The sequence below is a fragment of the Cavia porcellus genome, unplaced genomic scaffold (assembly GCF_034190915.1).
Source record: "Cavia porcellus strain 051 isolate PalLab524CR breed Dunkin Hartley unplaced genomic scaffold, mCavPor4.1 scaffold_7, whole genome shotgun sequence".
NCBI lineage: Eukaryota > Metazoa > Chordata > Mammalia > Rodentia > Caviidae > Cavia > Cavia porcellus.
Window position 1 is genome coordinate 90,065,954 of NW_026947490.1, and position 17,329 is coordinate 90,083,282.

Below are 17,329 nucleotides of genomic sequence, written 5' to 3' on the forward strand. Positions count from 1 at the left end.
AGAGCGAAGCCGCGAGCCGGGGACTCCTCACGCTCCGAGCCGGCGGCGCCGCGAGGCGCTCGCTCGGGTTCCCGCCGCGCAGCAGCGGGCGCTGCGCCCGGAGGTCCGGCGGCCAGGAGCGCGCCCGCCGCGGGAAAAGCGCGCGGCTCCTTTAAGGCGGGCGGGCGGGCGGCGCGAGCCGGGGGCGTGTCCCCGCGCGGGCTCGTCCCGCCGCCGCCGCCGCCGCCGCCGCCGCCGCCGCCGTCACTCGCGCTGCTCGGCGCCCGCAGACGCGCTCGCCCGGCCCGAGCCGGCGCCCCGCCGCTGCCCGGAGGACCCCTCGCGCCGGCGCCTGCCCAGGTAAGGACGGCGAGGCTCGGCCGCGCCCACGGGGGACCCGGGCGGGGCACCTGCTGGACCTGCTGGACCTGCGCCCCGCGCCCGCCCGGCCCGGCCTCCCCCGGCGGGGATCCCCGGGCCTCGCTTCTCACACAAAATAATTTCATCCGTGGCGCGTCGGGAAGTGGCCTCGGCCACGGGGCTCGGGCGCGGCGCAGAGACGGTGAGACGGACGGCGGAAGCCCGGAGCCCGCCTGCGGGCCTGCGGGGTCCCGGCGCCCCCTCTGGGCGTCCAGCCACCCGCTCCCCACTGCCGCGCCCGAGAGGTGCAGACGGCGTTCTCACCGAGGCCGGATTCAGCACACTTGAAAAACTCCGAGGGCGTCCCACTAGGGTAAGGAGTGGTAGTGTCGCTGGGTGGGTCACAGGCGCCCAGAACTTTTAATGAACCGCATCTCCTGGTGTTTTACCTTTAGAGAGGTCTCAGCCCTCTCTTTCTGGGTGCCCTCCCCTCCCGCCCCAGCCAACAGGACTAGTGTGAGGCTTCTTAGACAGTGTTTCCCAATGTAGAGGATAGGGAATAGATCTTTAAAAACGCCTTTGGGTACTGCGCAGATTATCTTCTATCTTTGTCATTATACTGTAAGTATTCTTCAATTAAGAATTACCTTGTGGATTCATGTTTATTTTAATTTCACAGAAACCATTGATTCATTTGAAACTTAGTCTGTAGTTTAATTGCTGGAATATAAGTAATTTTATTTCAATCTCGACTTGTCTGGATTTACTACTTTATAACTTTTGTACAACAGATTTCTTTAACAACCAAGGCACTTTATCAACTTTCTCCTTGTGGTTTTAGGCATATATGAGTTAAAGAAAAAAATGCACAGAGGAGGGTGATAGAGAAACTGGAGATGCCTACAATTCTACCTGTTTCCTTTTATTTAAGCCTATTGAATATTGCACAAGCTGTTTTTTAAATGTTCCAGGCCACATAAATCTATTCTGCTTCAATTTCTTAATTAAGATACGTTTCAGCATCTAAAATTAATTAAAATTTTAAGTGTCATTAATCATCAGTGCAGCAAGCAGAATGTGGATGTTCGGGAGTCACAAGGGATACCCTAGATTCATAGTTGGAAGATTGGATTTCAAGTATGCAACAGTGTAGTTTCAATTGATCTCAGCCCGTTTTTATTTTCTGGCCCCTTTAATGTCATGAGTGAACAAGCTGTTTGTTTTAGCTCACCTGCTATGCAACAGGCCACTTGCATGAAGAATAGGTTGGGTATTACTGTAAGACGAGGTTTCTCAAATGCCACATAGCAGCAAAACTTCATTTACAAGTAGGAATTCCAAGAGAAAAATTTAAAGTATAGTTCTGGTGTGGAAGAACCTTTGAAGCACTTTCAAAATTCAGGTTGTATTGGGATATATGTTTGCTGTTTCCAGCAAAAGCTATAGGCATTGTCTTTTTAAATGTTGTGCTGTGAGGATTATTACACATTTGTTCGTGCCCCAGCAGGTGGCAGCTAACTAGAATAAGATTCATTTTCACCAGGAGAATAGGAAACTGAAATTGCTGCTCAAGTAATAGTGCCCAAGAATAAGAGGTCATTACTGTCATCAAATACAAAACTGCAGGGAAAGATGAAGTTAATAGCTTTTTGTTGTTGTTGTTGTTGTTGTTTTGGAATAGGCTTTGAATGAACATGACACGTATTTTCTTCTTTTAGTATTTATCATAGACATTTATTTTCTCTCAGCCTTTTATAGTATTTTTTTCAAGGTTTCCTTTTAGCACAACTCTTCTCTGTGTGTGGATATGTGTGTGTTCACAGTTTTTCGTTTCTGCTTTGACCTTGAAACGTACAGAGCCTTGACTCCTAGAAATAAAGGTTGTCATGTGGCTAAAATGCGTAATGAGGCAAATAGAGACCACAGAATAAAGTAAATATATAAATAGTATTACTCAGTACAAACGGTCACCTGACATCCATTTGTAGTGTTCCTTTTCCTTTATAAAAGGAGCAAACTACAGAACTGATGCAATTTTTAAAATTGTGTAATTTGGTCATTGCAATATTGCATAATGATCTTATTAGTCTTCATAACCACAGAACTATGCTTATCATGCTTACTGGGGAAAAAACTTAATAGTAATTTAAAATTGCCATATAATGAGGCACCTTCTATACCACCAAATCATTTTGTTGTACTAGGGAGGTGAATTTAGTAAGTTTTATTGTTGCTGTTCTGGGGAATGACTGAATTAATCTGATTACCCTGATAACAGCTGGAACTCTGAAGGTAGAGAATTGAATGTGATAACTAATTGTACATTTCAGAAGTGTCTTTAGCCACTGGATACCAGCAGTGTGTTTTAGAACACGGTCATGCAGGAAATTTTTTGTACTGAGAATCAAGTAGTTTAGTACTCACGGATCTCACAGTGAGAGTAGTGGCTTTTGTAGTAGTAGACTGCACACCTTGTGTATGTCAAACAACCTCAGTTATACTGAAAATTTTACAGCACATAGTTGACAAATTGTTCTCTTACAGTGTATCCTTCAATAATTCAAATTACTTGACTCTTTGTGATAGAAATATGTATACTGTCACTTCAAATCGCATATTATTAGCCATTCAATGTACTAGTTTCAGTGACAAAGCCACAATAAATCCAGGCCCGGAACACTGTCCATGGTCCTGAAGATCTTTAGTTGTGTAGGGGTCCAATAGGGCAGGTAAAGTTACTGTCTATTGTATTAAAGGTTTTCAACTTAGTTGATGCATGTAAATGAACCTAATGTAGCATATGTGCAAAATCTGTCTTTGGGGATCAATTAGTGGTAATAAGTACAGAACTCAAGGTTAGACATTTTTACTGTTTATTTTGTATGAACTTCATAAATCTGGAAGATTGAGCTTTCAGTTTTCTAACTAGCCATTCAACAAATAACCCCACACAAACTAAATAATTTGCAACACTAGTTTTATGTAGATACATTCTAATATGTACAAGTACCATTATGCTAATAGAATATATGAACAAAGAGTTATGGTAGCTTTTTGTTTTCTCAGGTTTCACTAAAAGCTAGCTACACTGTAAAACTTGCAGTCTTTTGATTAGCCATGATAGAACATGTTATTTTCAGGTAGTATATATCAATTATATTGGGAGATATTATTAGTGCTCAGGCACTAATGATATTTATTTTTTCCTGGCAGTCATTATTATCTCTCCTAGAATCAAAATAAAAAGAACAAGTAGAATAGAATCAATGAGACAGCAAATACAAGACATTGTTGGGCTGTAAATGTTTTACAAGAGATATTTTAAATTTGGACTGAAGGAGTCGCTAGATACCCTTAGTTTTAGCAGTAGGTATTCCTTTTTAAAGTGCTCAGATAGTTGAATTATTTGATTGAATTGCCTACTAGACTGCAGAACTAGCCATTCATGATACTTATTTTTGACACTGCAGTTGTTTCTCCATCTTTAAGAAAATCAATGCCACTTAGTGATTTTGCAGATGTAGATTTTCCTCAAATCAGCATTTCATAATCTTATGAAAATACAAAGTAAAACATCACTGTAATGGGAAGACTACATTATTTACTTGCTATTTGAAGAAATATAACAAGAATTAAATACATACTCATATCATGTCTTATTTTAAAATTAGACTGTCTTCAAAAAGGACATCTTATAAATTTTCATAGATTTTAATCTATCCTTTGCTAGTTGGTAATGAAAAAAGACTAATTGTAAAGTACAAGTCCAACAGTTTGCCTTTTGTACCGCTCAGTCAATTAAAAACATTGAGTTCTGTACTTACTACTATTCGTTTTTACTTACAGATATGAAATATTAGCATTGAATATTTTAATCTATAGGCATTATATTATCTTTTTCAGCCACAAAAATTATTTTAATGTTAAGATAAGTATGTTTCTGCATTATTCCTAGAATAAATTGCTACTTAGGAAAGCTCAGAGTATAGATTCTAAATATTCCCACCAGAACATTGACAAAATCATACAATCTTTGCAGACAAAGGTGTGACACTCTATGTTGCTGAAGCTATGATTCTATATTCTTTGTAAAGATTACAAAAGAAAGAGAGAGAGAGAGAGAGAGAGAGAGAAAGAGAGAGAGAAAGAATATGTGAGCACAGAAAGCCTTTGGAGTTTGCTGCACGAATTCCAATACTGGGTTTGGTATGTGTACAACTACTGTAGATGAGCTAAAATGGGTGGGAAAATATGACTTCCTCATTTAATTACAATTTTTCTCTCCAAAAGTCCACTTGAAGAAATTTCTGTTTACTTCTGGGTTGTGATCAGGGCATTCTCAACTTAAGTTTTTCAACATTACAGTCACCCTCCAATGGCATTAACACTCTGTATTCATTTGTAGTCAAAATACAATAAAAAGGCATATGAATTTCTTTTCACCCAGCCATAAGTTAGATGTACAGTAAATTCCTCTCTTAGAACATTTCCTTCTTTACAATCCCTAGGCAAAGTGACTTTGACTTAGCCAGTCAGTGATTAAAATTCATCAGTTGATTGTAGGAAGTCTGCTTGTATACACCAGTCACTCTTAGCAGAGCCTTACTGAAAATGAAAACAATTTTTATCACGTAAATAAATCTGACTCCTGTTTTACAACTCCAAGGGGGCTAGGAGATCGATTGCATAATAGATACTGGGAAGCTCAGTGGCAGGAAGCCTTCAGAGGTGAGCAGCTATCTCAATTTTTCTCACTTAGTCTTGGCTTCACGTCAGAAGCTGTGCAGCAGTGCAGCAGAACAGGGCCAGGCCGAACCTTTGGGAGCGCAGCGCCTTGTGTGCTGGGACTGGGGCTGCCTCACCTTGCGCGTTTGCAAGCCCGGGCTTCCTGTTGATTTTCCTCCCCTTGCTCCCCCAGGCTCGCGCCCCGGACGTGGTGGGTGTGCGTGCTGGATTTCTCCCGGATGCGCCCCGGCTAACATGGAAGTCCCACCATCCCTTGCAGTGGAAGGTTGCTCCTTGGCGCAGTGAGTGAAGAACATGCAGCGATTGCTAATGGGTTTGGGAAGCGGAGACTCCTTCCTCTTTCTGTGACCATGCCGTGATCGTGTCCGTGGCTACCACTCCACGCATCCTCGTTCCTGCCCGACCGGGAGCCTCACGCTAGATCGGGGAAGTGGGTGCCGCGCGTGCAGGCACGGAAACACCATGAAGATTATTTCCCCGATTCTAAGTAATCTAGTCTTCAGGCGCTGCATTAAACTACTGCTGTGTTTGCTGTGGATTGGATACTCGCGAGGAACCACACATGTGCTGAGATTCGGTAAGATTCCCCCAAACCTCCCCGCTGCCGGCTCCGAGCTGCCGGATGTAAACAGGCGGCTGCGCTGCGCCAGGCGCTCGGCTTGTTTCCTCCGCCTGCACGATGCTCACTGCCTTCCGGGTTCTTTAAACCCCTGAGCTCGCATTTATTTACTGCTTTATTTTTATTGTTTTTAAATGCGTGACCGCGCGCGCGCGCGCGCGCGTGTGTGTGTGTGTGTGTGTGTGTGTGTATGTATGTGTGTGAATCCGCGGTCCCTCGCGTGGCCTCTCCACGGTGGCCAGTCGCGGAGAAGGTGACGACGCTGGGGCCCTGCCAGCGCTGTGTCCTCCGGCCTCCCCAGCCTCCGGGCTGGACTAGCGTGTGCCACTCGGACGGCTCAGTGCTGGGCTGCAAGAATCTGAGCTGGCGCAGCTGCTCAGTTGGTATCTGGTAAACTCTGGCTAGTTGCGCCTGTCCGCTTCTGCTCGACCCTGGCAGGCCCTCAAGTGCAAAGGAAAAGCATTAGTCCTATTAATTTCTCTTATCAGAATCTGTTCAGTTAACAATAGCTTTTTCGTTTTTTGATACCCTTACAGAGGCGCAGAGTTGTAGAAAAAACATTGTTGTAAGATTCAAGCATTTACTTAATAAGGGGAGGAGGCGCAGCAAAACGATGTTGGAATAAGGCAGGCTTCTTTTTTGTTTTTGTTTTTAACTTGCTAAATTCTTCTTTCCCAGCTTTTTCTTTGAGAGTCCTAATCTACTTAGTAACTGGGGGTGTGTGTGGGAGGGGAGTGGGTATATGGGGGGTCTCAATCTGCATCTTTATTTTATTCTGGCATGATGAAAGGACGGAGACAGCTGGACTTCAGGAGAATTTACTGCATTATTAAGAATCAAGGTTGCATTGCAGCTTGAAGGAAAATGTAAACGTGGGACTCCGGTGGAATCCCACGTCAGGAGGCATGCCCTGAGGAACTGCAAAGGATAGCCAGAGCTCTGGGGCCAGTAGAGTTTTAGCAGCTGAAACTAGTCAGAGAAAGTTAGGTAGCAGCAAGAAAGGACAACTGGATAAATACTATTACAGAAGACAAGTCCTTTGTCAGTCAGTTCAGGTGGAATTAGACCAGAGTGCAGGAAGCCAAATAATCCTGAGTACATGTTTCCCAGATAAAAGCAGATGCATTAAGTTATTCAGTCCAATTTAAAGCAAAGTGTAATTTCTGTATCTTTTAAAACACCAGTAACATCTTCTATTTCCCCATTTTTCTTTAGTGCTAAAATTCACTTTCCTAGGCTTTTTGAAACTAAGGTAGTGATGCCTTCACATATATTAGAAAGCCCCCATCCCCAGATATCTGGTGTCAAGTAGCCTGGTAATGACAAGGGACAATAGGTTAAGGCTGGATTTCTACTGTAATAGTTTTCTTGCTTCCTTAATGTCTGTATGGTACTTAACTATGTTTCTGTTAGCAAAAAGCATCCATAGGCATGCTTGCTTCTTTAGACAGGAGTAAACAGGTCCCTAAATTACTGGAAACTACTGTGTCTGTGTGTGTGTGCACCCACATGGGTTTTCAACAGTTCTGTTTCAAGCATGCTATTATAGTCATGGTGGTTCTGCCTACTATCTTCAGTGTTAGAGTGTACCTATGTGGAATCCTGAGGTGATTTGTAACATGAGTGTGAATGAGTGTGCACTGGAAAGTGTGTTTGTGGACCAGGCGGGAAGAAAAGACCACTTGGCACAGGAAAATTGCCACCAATCCCCTGAAGATTTAATTATTGCTGCTCTGGCCTGGCAGCACAATATTTGCTGAATCATTAGATTGTTACATTCGCTGATCGTTTCATATCTTTGTATTAAAAATCTTGGCGACTGTTAGCAGCGTGTGTAGCAGCTTTCCAAAACAGCTGACACATCCATAAAAATACATTTTCCTAGACCAGTTTTTAGTAAGAGTGACATTAAACACAATACTACACAAAGACCTCTATACTAGTCCCTGAATACCTTAAGCCAACAGCACAGTTTCTACATAACCTGTTATTTTTACATTAATTTCAAATAACTTCCACGTAGATCCATTTTTTTTTTTTTATCTGACATGCGTTCTGGGGAAGCGCTGTGTACTCTGTAATCATTGGAACATTTCCCTGTTGGGACTATTTTGATGCAGTGGTAGAAGTTCTGTTTTTTTCTGGGGTAAACAGTCTGAACGGACTGGATTTTTGGTTAAACACATGCATGTATGCTACTCTTGGGAATGATTATTTTCAAGTTTGGCTATAAAGTCCAACCAGTGTCCTTCCTTGGCCCTGTGCCTTGAAGGGAAAGGGTTGGAGTCCTAGCAGAGCAGTTGCCCCTCAGCAGTAGCTGGTGGCCTCTGGGGAGGCAGCCTAGAGCGCCCCTCAATCCTGCATCTTCTGGGAGGCTTGGCACCTCAAGCTGCCGCCGCGGTGCCATGGCAACCGCGAAGCTCGGCTCTGTGCTCCCTCCCCCCGCAGCTGGTGGAATCCACCCTGGAGAGCTCTGGGCAGTTCTCTACGGCTCCACGCCTACCCGCAGGGCGCCCGGGTGCAAACCTTTGCCCACTCCCTTCCCTGCTGATCTTAAGCCTGAGCCACCACAAACCCTTTCTCAGGCCATCTTCTCCCCACCCCTCACACACACACACACACACACGCGCGCACACACACACACACACACACACACACACACATATTCAAAGGCGCGAGCGCGCAGAGGCGCCCTGTTGAAGCAGGGCTGACCCAGCTACAGCGACTCTTATGCAGGGCCCGAGAAAACTTTGCAGCTGCACGGGGCACCCCGCCCAGCACCGCCCCCCGCCCAAGCCGTACTCCCGCGACCGCCCGCGGGCAGTGTCTTCCAGCCCCGTGGCGCACACCTCGGGTCGCTGACCTGGGGCGCAGTGGGGCTGCCAGCAAGGCGCAGCCACGTGTCGCCTCCTGGGAGGGCGCACGTGGGCGCCTCGCCCTGCCTGGGTCGCAGCCATTTCCCGCCTGCAATCCCGAGTTGGCGCAATTTGGCATCTTTGGGGCGCCCACTCAGCCCACAGATTTTCGAAACGTACTTCCAAGACTGGAGGGCACGTTAGAGAGTGCTGTCCTAGGTGCGGTCGGAGGTTTCGGGGCCCCGGTGTCGGCCGCAGAGCCCGCCAAGCCCCAGGCAGGACGCCGCCGAGTGTAGGCGCGGGCCGAGCGCGAGCAGCCGGCCGCAGTCGGGCACCTTTGTTTCCCTGCAGCTGCGCGGCCGCCGGGGGGCGGATCTCGGAAGCGGATCCCCCGGCGGCGGGACGTGGCCCCGTGGCACCTCCGGGCTGCTGCGCCGGGTGTTTCCCAGAGAGTCTGTTCTGAGCCCCAGTCCTCCACGGAGCTCCAGGAGCTCAGGTGTCCGGCCCCGCTCCGCGCGCTCAGTCTGGGGCTTTGGCGGGTTTTAGCATCTTCTTTTAGGAGACGCTTTCTCAACTACTACTGTGTCCGGTCTTCTCGGTCAGGTGATTATCCAGTCTCTACCGGAATTGGAATGTAGAATGCCAGGAGCAAAGACATCAACTCCAAACTTTCTTTCAAACTTCTCCAAGATACTGCAGACCTTTCCTCGGATTGAGCCACTTCTTACCTGCTTTTCTTTTAAGCAAATTGGGAGAGCGGCTTTCTTAAAAGCGTCCTAGAAGTGCTTGGTGTCTTTGGTACCCATCCATGGTGTTGGGAGCTTCACCTCCCCGAGGGTGAAGGCAGTCAGTGGCCAGCTCGGGCGCGCCCACGAAATAAAAACCACTATGTGAGAGGGAACGGAGACCTTATTACTCTCAGTATCCCATGTGCTCCCAGATATAATCATTGGTAACAGATGTACTGCAGCTCAGAGGAACGTGAGGGGGTTGGCTGAGCTTGGGAGCTGCCACTGTCAGACAAGTTCTTTGAAAAAGACTTTTTCCTTTGGGAGGTGAAGTGGGCGGGCAGGGGGAGTGGCCTTACTTTTGGAAGCAGGAAAACCTACTCTTGGGAGGCGGATGGCAGAGTGATTAAGGCTACTATCAGCCACAGATAAAACCAGAACACCTGCTCAGCTGACAGGAAAGCCAAGAGAAAAATCTTTTCAAGAATCGCCCACACAACGGATACCCTTTTGTAATAAACCGTTTTTTCTTATAAACCCATGCTTATTCTTAAAGCTTCAAAGCATAACTTGATGTGCTCCATCAACGGAGGCACAATCATTTCAGAAATTGGCTTTGAAAAATGATCTTTCGGTCCTTGCACTCCTCCTCCCAGGCACATGAAACAACATATTTTCTGGTTTTGTGAGGCTGTCTTTCAGAAATGAACGAGGGGATACATATCAGTGAACACTTTTTCAGACAAGTTTTGCTTTTCGATTGAATGCAAGTGATCATTACAGTGTGTTCATTCCCTGAATTCTCAAATGGCACTGTTTCAACATTTACTCAGCGCAGGAAAGTTAATATGAATTGTTTTCACACAAAGGAGAAAAATACCATACATTTAGCAAGGAGGATACAACATTGATTATCAGAGGTTTTAAAGTCTACTCGCTATAAAGTGTTGTCTATGATGACAGTACTTTATTGTCGTTTAGTTACATTTTCTGATAAAATGCTGCAGAAATAAATTTTCTGATAAAGGAAATCTTTTTGATAAGTAAATTTAACGTTCACATGAGAGAGATTATTTCCTTTTTCTTTTGTTTTAAAGGATTTTACTGCCTTACTGTAGCCTCAATAACATTTGTTTCTTGGAAATTGGCCTACCCTGTTTTTACCCATTGAAGTCAGCAGTGGCTCACTTTCAGTTGTAATATACTTAAATCATCTACTGTATGTCTGGTGTATGGAGGAGATCTCAGTAGCTTGGTATGATGTGTTGAAATGTAAATGTTGATTGCGGGTGGTGAAGCTTTATCTTCTGAGGGCTTTCAGTTTGTCCTCCACTTATCAAAGTATTAGAAGTGCTCCAAGTGAATCTTAAAACCTAACTCTTTGCTTGAAAGGGAAGGTCAAAAGCATCTGAAAGGGAAGGAAGTAGGTACACCTCACCATTATTGACTAGTCTAGATTAAACACAAAGAAGAAGATTTCAATCTGATATCATCATAGGGCTTCCTGTTTTTCTTTGCTGCTTCTGCTGACAATTTTGTAAGGTAATTAAATTGGCTGATTGAAGTCACAGTGGTCATGTGGTGAGAAAGACCATTTGGATTTAATGGAATTTAAAACAACAGAGCACTGAATTCACACAACTCTTACCGAACAAGAATTTTAATGGCCCATTCAGGGTGCTGACTAAATAGAACACCCTTAACATGTTTAATTGAAAGGGCAAGGCAGATTAGCACTAGATAGGCTTTATAGTTGAAGATTGGGGAATTAAAATTATCTCCTGAAAAGACTCATTAATGCATTATCAAGATTTAATGTAGATTAAATAAGCCTTCTTCAGACCCTCATCCTTTCTGTGAACCTAGGTTTAGTACCAAATTTCAGTAAGGAACTATTTTTAAAAGCTGATTTAATAAGTGGACTTGTAGGCCTCTCTCATTTCAAAAGCAAAAGATTTTAAATTCATTGAACATATATAGTGTGTGGAGGGAAAGTGTTGATAATCCTTTTTTCTTTTTTCCTGGAAGAAAAAAAAAAAACCCCACAAAATCTGACTTTTCTTCAAAGGGACTGATATTAGAATATTTAAGCAGTTTCAGTAGAGAAACTGCAGGAGAAAGGAATGTTCTTTTTCTGCAGTTTCAATAGTAAATATGGATCTTTTTGATGTTCTCTTTGGAATCCCGACTTTCTATTTCTTACTGAAACTTTTGCAATCCTGATGTAATAGTATGTTCAATTCCTTTATACCCTGAAAAAAAGGAGCAGTTGCTTGATTTAATTGCAAACACTAAGGTATGTTCAGTCTAAAGGTAAATGTTAGGCAAGCCTCAGTCTCAGGTGAATTTATTCAGTCTCCTCCCTGAGAATTGCTTTTTTGGAGTTGTCACTTCTTGTGAAATTTGCAGACAAATGTGAAACTCAAATTTTAATGTGAAACTCTCCTAAATTTTAACTGTACAGAATCTTGAAAGTTATTTTAAAAATCCAAAATTGGACAAACCAGCTTGCATTTAGCCAACAGGATGTGGCCCAGAGGTCTGTTTTCACTCTCCAGCAAATTCTCCAAGGCTCATGGGTTCCCCACTTTTCATTGACCCATAAATGGGCAAAACAAAGTTGCTGTTTCTTCATACCCTTATGACAAATATTTTATGTTTTTGTATTTTGAAATTGACAGTTAATCTGATAAAAATAATACAAGATAATATGAATGGGGGGGTTAAAGAATCTCAAGGTCTTTCTGTGGGATTTTTTACTTTTCATTTTAGTTTTGCATTGGGAATTGAGATTCCTGCCTGTTTCAAAACAAGCATATTCAAATATAGCACTTGGTGGTTAGGTTTCTGCCTATACATTAATTTATAACCTTGCTTCCTTCATTAAAAACCGAACACTCTCTTTTGGGCTTTGTAGAGGCAGGTCATTAGAGAGCATGACCATGATGTGTGAAAGATCTGAAAGGGCCTAGGGAGGTTGCTTCTTTCAGATGGCTTTTTTTGGGGGAGGGGGAAGTACCCTTAAGTGTTTGCTGTCTCCCGTGGCCTTATTTTAAAATAAGTGTATTCTGGATGAGAGAGTGCATAGTCCCAAGACAGCAGAGTTAGGATGAGCTTATTAGATCAATCGATTCTGTCTGTGACAGAGATCTTCAGATACAAAAGAAAATACTAGGTGCCTAAAGGAGTGCTGAGTGATTAGCATTGAACTGAATGGGAGGCAGAGAGTCAGGGAAGTTAAATGACATTTTATGCAGTTTTTTTCTAGGTTTACCCTTAGCCATCTCAATCCTATGTAAATTGATCATTTTGGTTGTATTATTTGAACTCTTAGAGCATATGTCCTTATTTTTAAAAAAAGATGCCGATGATACTTGTACATTGTCATATTTCCTCCCAATCTTTAGTATTTTTCATCTCCTTTTAAATCAATCAGCTAATTTTTTATCATTAAACTAAACAAGTATTTAGAAAGTGTGTGACGGTAGGTTTCTTTTCTGTATTTCAGTTTCATTCTAGTATGTTGACCTGTAACACAAGGTGTATTGCTTGGCTGAAATAATCTAATAAACAAAACAGATTTTTAAGAAAATATTGTGCAGGTGAGGTTTCAGGGCATTTGTAGATAGTCTGGTGCATATAATAATGTTATCTTTTTGTTTCTGCCTTTCTTTTTAGTCACAGAAGCTTTTGCATTTAGCATAACATAGCTTTTAGTACATTAAGTCCCTTCTCCCCTAGAAGGAATGAAACGAGAATTCTCAGGTGAATGAAAACTATAAAATTCTGCATTACCTGAACGAAAGAGAACTTTAAAGATCAGCAAGTCTAGTACCCTAAATTGAGAGGTGAATTGCCAAGGGCAGTTAAATAGCTTGTTCTGAATTACAACTGCGTAGTGTCAGATTTTAGACCAAAACACAAGTTCCTTGGACAGCAAGCAATCAAGTGATATTTTTGACTGAACTACACCTTTTTTCAGGAGTAGTCCCTCAATCCCTACGTTTCATACCAGTTTTAGTAACAGCCATAGGTTTTGGGTTTTCTCACCTTGCTCCAAACACTGGTCTGTTTCCTCCAATTTACTTGCACAGTATTGTCTTGAAGGTGACCCTATTTTCCTCTTGTTCTTCTGTAGCTCTCTCCACATGTCTTCCCTTTGACTGCTTAGGTCCTTCTTACCCCAGTGTCCCAAGTGTCTGCCATATCTATTCATTCAATACATAGTACTTGAGTACATACTATGTGTCAAGCATTTGAAAAAAAAGATAGACTTCTAAGACCCAACTGCTGATCTTAAGGCATTTATGTTCCAATTAAAGGGACAAGATATATAATTATGAACTGTATGACACAGAAAGTTTATATGGTATTTTAAAAAAATTCAGTACTGAGCATTAAATCTAGGGCTTCATGCATGCAGTCAAGTATTCAACCTCTTAGCTATACTCCCATTGAAATACAGGACTTCTTTAATGATTCTTGTAGCAATTCTCTCCTATGTTTTTATAGAACAGAATGGGACTCTGGAGCCTGAACAAACTTCCTGATAGGGAAGAGAGGAGAAAATGTCATTGGTGGAAGACTCAGCACAAGAAATGAATTTAGGCATTAAGAGAGATTTGGGACAGTTAATGGACCTGCTCTGTGGAGACATAAATAAGACCTCAATCTTATAGAGCTTTAATATCTAAGCTGCAGTGTTTGGACTTCTATATATAGCTCCTGGGAATTCACTGAATGTGAAAGGATAGGCTTGATTTGCAATAGAGTCAAGTGAGTTTGTAGTCTGTTACTAGCACTTCATGAGGAACAAGGATTCTTCTTTATATATATTCCCAAAATGAAAGCAAATAATCTATTCTATTTATTGATCATTAAAACCTGTTAGAAGTTCTTGAGTGTGAGAGGTATGGTTCAGTGGTTCAGTGCTTGCCTAGGCTGTGCAGAGCCCTGGAATTGATATCCACTTAAAAAAAATGGAAAAAGCAAAACAAAAAGGTCTTGGCATAGAATTACAGATTGTATTAGTCACAGTCTCAGCAGAAACAGAACTCAAATTAGGGAAGGAAACCTGCCTCCCTGAATCTCTGATTCAATTGTTAATTTCATCCAGAAGCACGCTCACAGGCACTCAAAATGTTTGACCAAATGTCTGGGCATCCCGTGCATGGTCCAATCAAGTTGACACATACAGTTAACCATTGTGGATACTTTATAAGCAAAATCTAAAAGGACAACAAGGAATGTCTTAGCACACGATCAGGCCAAATAATTACACAAGGAAAATGTCAGTTAATTTCAAGAAAAATATAATGGAGAACAATTTAAAAGTATTCTCTGCTTATAGTTATCCCGGGTATATTATGGAGGGTTATAGTAAATGGTTTCCAAGGAATAATTGATGTTTTATCTCTGGTTATAAAAGAACTGTATTACCTGGAAACATTATCTGCATATTTAGGTATATAGTTAAGCATATATATATATATATATATATATATATATATATATAATGTGTGTGTAATTTTACACTATTTCATAAAACCCTTAATCACAATTTAAACTAAGAACACTTTTAGTAGAATGGGATCATTATCAGTAATATTTTCTTATTCTGCATGAGCTCCGTATCCTAGACACTAAATACAGTTGAATCATAGATTTTACTCTTAACTTTGTTGCATAGTGGTCATAAACGAGGAAAAATAATTAAATCTCACTGGGCCTTGACTTCCTTTTTTGAAGAATGAGTATTATTTGTTATCTTCTTAAGGTTAATGTTGCAATTAATAGAAAGCTATATAGAACTCCAGGTTTGTTGGCAGAAAAAGTTCTTTAGTAGTTGAAACTGTTTACTCCATTGAATACAATATTAATTCCCATGAATTTTGGTTTAAACTCTTAGACTGTTTATAAACATTGGAGATATTCTGCTTTTCTACGTTATTCTTCAGTAGCCTGTTTTAGAATGCGCCTGAAGCTATAAAGGATTTAACTAGTAAAGCCAACTTTCTTTTGATTGGATAGTCTTATAGAAATCCATACTTTTTCTTTTTTAAAATCAAGATTTTAGCTAGTATTTTCAAATATCAAGAAAATAAGAATGAAACAAACCTAAGCTAAAGGCAAAAATAATGAGCAAATTACGAGGACAAGACTTGTGGTTTAAGATTTTTCACTTTTTCAGAAGTGTGTAAGTTTATGTAAAAACATTTTCTGAGAATCTGTACCTGATTGAACTTTTGTTTGTTGCTAAAGATTTAAACACATGAAAGTAATTGTATTTGGGCTATTTGTGTTAATTCAGGAACATTTCAGAAAGAGATGCTACAGTTGTTTGAGGTAGACAAATAGAACATCTTCATGTTACAGTGGCTATTTCATCTGGAAAGTTTATTCTTTAACATAAGATAGACCACTGTGCCACTCGGGACCACTAGCTTTACCATCCATTCCTGCTTCCTCCAAACTGCTTTTGGCTTCTAATTTAAAGATCAAAGTCATGAGTAGGGATGAAGACCCTCACATTTCCACAACAAATGATATTACATCAGGAGACCATTTGAAAAAAGATGTGTTCTACTTATAATAGAAATTTGTATTTGAAAATCACTTTTATAATTTTTAAAAATTCCAAAACATGAAATATATTGGAAAAATTCCTGCTATGGAAGATATTTAGTTTTAAATAAGGCATACCAAGATACAGGACAGAGAGGAGGCTGTATCAAGATTTTTACATTAAAGGTAAGGGTTGGGGTGGTGGAAAACAACTGTCCTGTTCTAAACTTACATCTGAGATTTTTGTTATTATGGTTTCTTTTCGTGGAACAGCTGGATTCCTGGCAGAACTGACCCTGGAGTGTGCAGAGTGTTTTTGAGTAGATGAAAGCTAAAAAAGTATCTTACTCGTCCTTCCCTCAGAGCTCTGGTTGAGGCCTCAGGAAACTTCCTGGAGATTAGATGTGATGTTCACGTCACCTATGCTCAGCTTTTTCTTGTAAATATATTTTGGTTGCTCTTGTTGTTCAATAAATCAACATTTTAATATCTAGATCAAGTGATTCCTCTTCCCAGAGTTCAGTTTGAGAGAGGTATTCTGTCAAATTCAGGTATTGTCTAGAAAAGGTCAGTAGTCATTGGTTTGCAAACTTGGTTGCACTTCGGAAGACTTTTGGTAACTTAAACTCCGGATTCTCACAGATGGAGATTCTCTGGTTTAAAATGTTTCACTTTTGCAGGAAAATGAGATCACTTTCTGTTTTTGTGTTTTCTTCAGTTTTTTTCATCAGTGTGTTATGATCTTTGATGGAGAGCTCTTTTTCTTTAGTTAATTTATTCCTAAGCATTTTATAAAAACTTCATAATTATAGCATAGAACATAGTTCTTTATTCATTTATTTATTGAAAAATCCTATACAACTCTAATGAATCAAAGTAAGACAAAACTTCTAGGCAGTTTGAGAATGAATTAAAAATTACTGAATTAGATAATCCTAAGGAATTTTTAACTTTTAAATTTACATTTCCTCTACAGTGGGCAAGTACATCATCTTTTTCAGTTTATGCAAAACCATGAGTAAATTTTGTAGATAATGGCTGGGCCTAGAATGGTTTATTATTCCTCAAAGAACACAGAGTGTTAGACTGGCAGCGTACCACTGACGGGCTGACAGACTCTTTAAACAAAGGATGTAGAATATTCATATTCACATAACCCCCAGAGGGATCTTAAACAGGTGTTGTTTTACAAATAATGTCTAAAATGATGTATGTGGGACCTTTCCCTTTCAACCTCCCACTAAAGGAATCTTTAATCACTCATTGTAAAATTTGTTTCCCCAAACTTGATCAGAAAAAAATTCTAGTAGATATTTGCTGCAGTTAGGAAGACCACAGTTGCAATGAATTTATCAAATGGTCCAAAGCCAAGGCTGAAACAGTGCCTGTCTTAGTTGATATTTTTGAATGATACTTTTGTTACCCTCCTGCCCCAATGACTACTGATCTTTTCTAGACAATACCTGAATTTGACAGAA

At 41.3% G+C, this 17,329-nt stretch overlaps 1 protein-coding gene across 5 annotated transcripts in view; it reads left to right on the forward strand.

Moving 5' to 3' along the window:
• The first annotated feature begins 217 nt into the window (after positions 1 to 217).
• Positions 218 to 17,329, forward strand: part of Grik2 (glutamate ionotropic receptor kainate type subunit 2) — a 611,950-nt gene continuing 594,838 nt past the window's right edge. For 2 of the 5 annotated variants that reach the window (XM_003466022.5, XM_023563450.2), the window contains exon 1: positions 5,129 to 5,662. In XM_003466022.5, coding sequence (XP_003466070.1) covers positions 5,548 to 5,662 — 115 coding nt within the window. In that variant the 5' untranslated portion in view covers positions 5,129 to 5,547. Of the gene's footprint in view, positions 340 to 5,123; positions 5,663 to 17,329 lie in introns of those variants that run through there. The other 3 variants (XM_063253933.1, XM_013148503.3, XM_063253934.1) reach the window with 3 other exon arrangements.